This window comes from Brachionichthys hirsutus, chromosome 5 (genome assembly GCF_040956055.1).
Source record: "Brachionichthys hirsutus isolate HB-005 chromosome 5, CSIRO-AGI_Bhir_v1, whole genome shotgun sequence".
NCBI lineage: Eukaryota > Metazoa > Chordata > Actinopteri > Lophiiformes > Brachionichthyidae > Brachionichthys > Brachionichthys hirsutus.
This window is the reverse complement of record NC_090901.1, coordinates 6,732,690-6,739,337: the sequence shown is the minus strand read 5'-3', so window position 1 is coordinate 6,739,337 and position 6,648 is coordinate 6,732,690. Positions and strand designations below refer to the sequence as shown.

General features: G+C 48.9%; 1 protein-coding gene across 1 annotated transcript; it reads right to left on the bottom strand.

Annotated features, from left to right (window-relative positions):
* Positions 1-647: 647 nt before the first annotated feature.
* gtse1 (G-2 and S-phase expressed 1) lies at positions 648-6,648 on the bottom strand. Its single transcript, XM_068739443.1, has 11 exons — positions 6,630-6,648; positions 6,454-6,511; positions 5,388-6,159; positions 4,992-5,153; positions 4,191-4,326; positions 3,701-4,051; positions 3,491-3,545; positions 2,861-3,091; positions 2,521-2,761; positions 824-940; positions 648-734 (listed from the first exon to the last, which is right to left on the bottom strand). Exons 1-11 carry the CDS (start codon positions 6,646-6,648, stop codon positions 648-650), a joined length of 2,229 nt encoding a protein of 742 aa, XP_068595544.1.

Sequence of the window (6,648 nt, the reverse complement as noted above, 5' to 3'; positions counted from 1 at the left end):
CAGTGTGCTGCGGCTCTGAAGCTGGGTCGGCCAGAGTGAGGGAACAAACCCCGGATCCTGTATCCTGGCCAGCGCTTGGAGGAGGCGGACAGAGACGGTTGTTAGAGACTCTACTGGCAGAGAGTGAGGAAACGGGGGGGGGGGGGGGGCATCAGCTCATCCCCGAGGGACTAACAGTGGCTGAACCAGACCTCTGTTAGGCCCACATCCCCGCTGATCTGAAGTCAGCGCATCACTTCCAGCTCGCAGACTGCCGTTTATTTAATCTGACCCGAATGCTTTGACACGACGACAAGTGAAACCCGTTTCGTCAGCGCTGCAGAACCTTAAAGCATCAGGAGTCCGGACTCACCTTTGAGGAGCCGGAACCACACAGAAAGGATTTCCACTCTCTTGACCTGCTCTCTGTGGTCCAATGAAGACGCTCAGACACGCAGCAGAATCGACGTCTACAACATTTATTCAAACATCAATAAGAGCAGCGAGACAAAGACAAATTAAAGTACAATCATCCACAGAAAAACTTCAGCACATTTTTACCATTAAAACAAATAAATCGGGCAGAAACATCCACAAACTGTATTATTAGACACAGTGCGGGGGGGGGGGTTCAGTTCGAGACGGAGACGCCGACGTCCCCAGGGGGCTCAGAAGGACAGATTAACCAGCGGAGCGGTGTTCTCCCTCTTGTCTTCTGGACTCCACTTGATGAGTGGAGAGCTCAGGTCAATCAGCTGTTGGATCAAACGACACAACGCTTTTATCCAAAGATCTCTTGCTCGGCTCGGACCCCCCCGCGGGTCCAACCTGGCACGCCGTTTACCTGAGATGTGGTGCAGGACTTGTTGCCGGTGCGGATCAGGTCAGGCGTGTTGGTCAAGTCGATGAGCAGTTTCTCTTGAGGCTGCAAAGCTGGAGCAGGAAGATCCAGCAGGAGAACCTAAAGAGAGGACAGGCGGAGGAAGCCGAGTGTTTAGCAGATTATTAGGATTAAATCAGATTTCAGCGCCACCAACTGTCAGGGAGCGTTTTTACACCCCTGCGGGTCTTACGGGAGCTGTCCAGTGCTGATCCTGAGCGCCATACGGAGCTGTCCAGTGTTTACACCAGCAGATGGCAGACACCTGCCACTTCAACCTAAGCCACGTTTGTGGGTTTGTTTCCATTCAAAGTTTTGTAGTTTATAGAGTTTAAAGATCGCCACCCGGTCGAAGAGACGAGAAAGCAGTGCTTGGAGTAAGACAGCAAGAAAGAAAATGTTAGCGAGAGAAACCAAATCATGTCCAGAGGTCTGAACACCTAATGTCTGACTCAGAATATTCACCCTCTGAGTTAGCGTTTTGACTGGTTGCGGGGATGCAAAAAGCCGTGTTTGATGTTTCAGAGGCATCCACGAATGAATGAATAATTTAGCAGCATGTCACAAGTGGCAATATTGATGTTTCTTACAAGACACCTGCATCTTGTTTGTGATATCAGAAAAACAGTCAAATGAATTAGGGCTGCACAATGAATCGTTATACAATTGCAATCTCATTTCACATGTACATACAATCCCGTTTTTAAATAATGGCAATTCTTGTGCTTTTTATTTAATGAGCTTCATTATAAATAAACACTGCTACTTTCACTGCCATTGCTCTCTGGCTCAAACGATGGCTTCACACCCGTTGTTCAGTGTGGTGAAGCCCGAGCAGTAGAAGTGTTAAAATTGTCGGTCGGGTTGGGTGGGTGCATTAAACATTTTATTTTCCAGATGTATACATGCCTAATAGTAATTATATACACAAGTGTATTTTATGGCATACACTATAGCAGATCCTGAGCGCCATGTGGAGCTGGCTACATGTGGAGCTGTCCAGTGCTGAAGTTCGCCTTCAGGATCAGCACTGAACAGCTCCATATCCTATATCCTATGGAGCTGTCCAGTGCTGATCCTGAGCGCCGTATGTAACCGGGGTCAACATTTCAGCACATGCTGGAAAAAACAAAAAAGTTCAAATAACTTTCAGTAGTCACCGCCAGCAGATTATTGATTTCCTGACTGCAGCGTGTTGCTATCGTTATTGACATGTTGCTGAATTTTTCCGTTTGATCAGTTCACTACTTAAGTTACAAACATTGCATATTCAATTGTGTAGTTGTAAAAATATATGGATAGATTATTGCTGTTATTATAACATAAATCCTTTCTTATTGATCAGTTTAATAAAACCACACTACTCCATCGATCAATAATCAAACTTATTCAAGTAAATAACATCAAATAATAAAGAAAAATATCATCCAACACAAGTTATGGCATTAACTTTGTTCAAAACTCTTTTGTCACAGTTGAGAGGGGCAGAAATGCAGAACAACCAACAAATGTCTGCACACAGCTAGGATCATCAAAGTAACCGGTGTACCTGACAGTTCATCAGTTGATGCTGGAAAACTATAAATGTTGAGATAAACAATCCTTTGATACATCCAGGACACGAGCAGGACATACAACAGGTGTGTGGAGGGACGTCTGACCTCCTGTCTCTTGCTCCTCTCCTCTGCAGTCTCCAGTTCAATCAGGTTTTTGTTGGCACCTGCCTCCTCCGGACTCCTCGTCCCAGAATCCATCCTCTCTGACTGATCAAGCTGTGGAGGGCTGGAGGGCAGGGGAGCAGGTGTCTCCTCCTTCTCCACCACCTCCTCTACCTCTAGGGGGAAGGGCTGGATGTCCGGGGCATCAGTAAGCTCCACCTCCTGTGTGCCTGTTGGGGCGGGGCTACATAGAAACAACAACATTAAAATGAGGAGTCTGAATGTGGTCTAGTAAACAGGTGAGTCATACCTCACCTCAGTGCAGCAGTTTAAAGAAGCTCACCTGCAGCTACTCTCTCTCCTGGTTAAGGCGGAACCAGGGGCGGAGTCAGAGTCAGGTGACAATAGCAATTTCATGGGCTGAGTTCGCTTGGTAGGCGTGGCAACGGGGATGGAGGACATCCTGAACTTCACAGGTGTTGGTAATGCAGAAGGACGCCGAGGCTTCGTCTGCAGTGATCGGGAGCTGCCAGAAGATGGCGTGAGAGGATCGGTGGCCGGTTTCTGAGGAGGCCTGCAGGAGAAGAAGGTGTTTCATTGACGGCATCACTGATCTGACAAAAACACAAATTACACAAATATATTTAAATGCGTGTACAAGCTGGAGCTCCTCACCTTTTAGAAATATATTTGAGACATAATATATATCCGAGTCCCGATCGGGAGCTAACGCCCGATTCCGGTTGAGTCCGCAAGCTCGTGATCGGGCCCGATTTGAGATCACAAGATCGGATCATCCCTACTTATTATAATATAATGTTATAAAAAAATGGCAGAACAGATGATAAAGCCGTTCAAAGATGCGTTTATGATGTCATAATAATTCCTCTGTTGTCATTTCAACAGTCTATAAATTTGAACATATAAAGCATGTAAATAATGTAAATGTACAGGTGACGATGTTAATGTTTACCTGTCCACGCTGCCTGCTGACATCAGCCTCTTAAGCTTCATCATCTTTGAGGTGTCTGAAGATGAAACAGAAAGAGAATCAAGAATCAGACACAGACTGAACACTTAAGTTTGAAACGGTTTCTGTAAACGTGTCAAATGTTAGCATCTCCACTTCAAAGGATGACCTCATCTAGTTCAAAGGATGACATCAGCGTCGTTTTCATCTTACCGTCTCCTCCTCTTAGTGTTGGTGGGATCAGAGCCTCAGGTTTGGATTTCACCCTCCATCCGATCTGCGGTCGGGTGGAGGTGGAGCCAGGGATCGCAGCTTTCTTGGAAGGTGTTGGCCGGTGGGGTGTGGCCTCAGCTCTCTTTACAGGTGTGGACTTCGCGGCTTTGATGCGTCCCGTCTCATGCGTCTTCCTGATCTGTGCTGACATTGAGCGGCGGATGGTTGAGGAGGCTGCCGTGTCGGCAGTGGAGTCCAAGACGGACCGACGCGGCATGGTGTGATTCACAGGTCTGCCGATACAGCTGGGGGCGGGGCCGACGGAGGCGCTCAAAGAAGAGTTCAGTTTACCTGTGCATAGACAACACCTGTACTGCTGCATGTTCTGCACCGGTCAGATTATTTCTACTACATATTTCCCTTGTGACCCCCCCCCCCCCCCAGCTTTTTGAAGTCACACTGAATGTGAACTCTGACAGGGATCGCCTACCTTCAGCAGGAGACACAGAGATGCTGGAATTGAAGCTGGACACCGACGACGAGGAAGAGGATGTGTTCTTCCTCTCCTTCACCCTCCTGCTCTGAAGGGTTGGAGTTATTACACCCGACAGGTTCCTCACAGCCGTCTGATGGAGAGAAATCATTTCCACTCGGTGACATGTGGTGAGGATGATGATGGTGAGGATCCGACTTCAGCAATCAGATCTATACGATCTGATTAACCCTACAGATTATTTTATTGATTTACATTCTGCTGTATCTGCTAGTTTAGTTTCCACCACCAGGGCGAGTATTGCTGTGTTCTGTTGTCAATCTCCAAATAATTAGAAAATAAAATAAAACATCAGGTCCATATAAAGTGCTGTAAGTTAACACATCAATAAACGGAACACTTTCCTGATAAATACGAGTATTGAACACTGAACTTGTTGCTTTTCCTCTGCTTCAGATAATATAAAATACAATTTTCCTGCTGCTATTTCTATTTAATATTGTAGCTAAGCACCAAGCTTCTAATCTCGTTGTATATCCGCCATGCAATGACAATAAAGGCTTCCTGAAGAGCTTCGCTAATGCTCGCTAAGCTGCTAACAGCTTAAATAGAAAATATATTTTTCTAGTACAACTCACTGGATAAACTTGTTTTTCCATTTTGCACGGCCTCACCTACCTCCTCTGACTGCACTTCTTCCACCATGTAGGCTGCACTGACTGAATCTGTTCACAGTGTGGCGCTATTTGACAAGATTTCATGATAAATGAACCAAAATCAGTATATAAACAGGCGTACCTTGGTGGGCGGCGCTAAAGTGCATTTTCCCTGCGTACAGGAGTTGAGGGAGGAGTCGCTGACGTCAGACGCAGCATTTGCGGAATCAGAGGCCAGATCCTCACTTGACTCCGCCCTTCTCGAGGGGCGCGAGGTCGGGCTACCTTTCCGAAACCCCCCAGCCTGAAAGGGGCAAAAAAAAAAAAGAGCAGAACGATGGCATCAGCTCATCCTCAGTCATCTAGTAACACCCCAGAACTGGGTCAGCAGAACACACAAGCAGAACAGGACTCAGCGCTGTTTAACACCGGGGCGTGCTACAAACTAAAGGTTCTACAGGCTCGGGTTCCGGGAGTGGCTGGACCGGACTGATGCCAGGTGAGAACCGTGACTTAGATAAGACAGAACTTCCCCTACTTGGTTTGGTGGTTGCAGTCTGGTCTTCTCAACTTTGCTTTTTACGTCTGAACAGGAAGTTGCCGGGGCAGCTGGTTTGTTCGGCAGCACGGCGCCGATGGACAGTGTGGTCTTTCCTCGCAGCCCCGCCTTGGACCCGACCCTGGGGCTGGAGGGGAGTCTGGTGGATGAATTTGTGTTGGTAGAGGAATGTCGAGCAGATGAAGCTCCGTTGGCCGGGCGGCGGGATGAGGCTCCGATGGATGGGCGGGGGGATGAAGCTCCGATGGATGGGCGGGGGGATGAAGCGCCGATGGATGGGTGGCGGGATGAGGCTCCGATGGATGGGCGGGGGGATGAAGCGCCGTTGGCCGGGCGGGGGGGTGAAGCCGTAGTCGCGCTGTGCGAGCCGAGCAGGCGGCGCTGGACGGCTGGCGGCAGCTGCTTTAAGGGACTGTCCTGGACGCAGAAGGTCTGGCGTTTGATGGCGCCGGCCGTCGGACACAGCACGTGTAACTTGACGTCGGGGCTCTGGACGAAGTCATCCCTGTCGGCCGTGACGTCAGCAGTCGTGTGGGCGGTCTGATCCTGGCTGCGGGGCCGGCTCAGCAGCCGATTGGCTAGTCCGCGTGCTTCCTGACACATAGCCTCCAGCTGATCTCCAGCCAGCGGACTCCAGCTAACGCACACGCCGCTGCGCTCGAGAACAGATTCCGCCTCAACGGAGCCACGCCTCTCCTCGTGGCCGACCGGACCGAAGAAGACCTCGTCTTCATCGTCGTCACCTTTGGAGCTGCAGAACAAAGCCAGAGATCCCAGCTGAGCGAGAGCTCCTGATGAAGAACGTGGCCTCGGTTTAAACACGTTCAACTTTTATGTTTGTGAAAAATAAAAAAAAATGGTGAGAACAAAGTTACGAAGACCGCTTTCTGCTCCGTGTTCACCACAACACGCATTCCTCACTGCTGAAAAGATTGTTTTTACTCCCTTTCTTGTACCCAGGGCTATATGTCGATGCCGCCATGACAACGGTGCCAAGTATATCTGGAACGACTTTTAATTACAAAGTGACGTTACGTCGTCCTACCTGGCAGGTGACAGAGAAACGTCGAAGTCAAACTTCTCATCGGGCAGGAAGCACAGGTCTGTCAAGAGACACGACAATGAGCTTGTGTGTGTGTGTGTGCGTGTGTGTGTGTGTGTGTGCGTGTAACATGCGTGCACAGAACAAAGACTTCCTCCTCGGTGTCAGCGTTCACTTACCGTGAGCTCGGGAGTCCAT

Bases quoted from the DNA above. Each gene is read 5' to 3' on its own strand.
- gtse1 (XM_068739443.1), bottom strand. The intron at 4,327-4,991 runs GTACGCCTGTTT...TCTCTCCATCAG, and splicing joins CTTTAGCGCCGCCCACCAAG to ACGGCTGTGAGGAACCTGTC. The intron at 4,052-4,190 runs GTAGGCGATCCC...GTCTATGCACAG, and splicing joins CTCTGTGTCTCCTGCTGAAG to GTAAACTGAACTCTTCTTTG.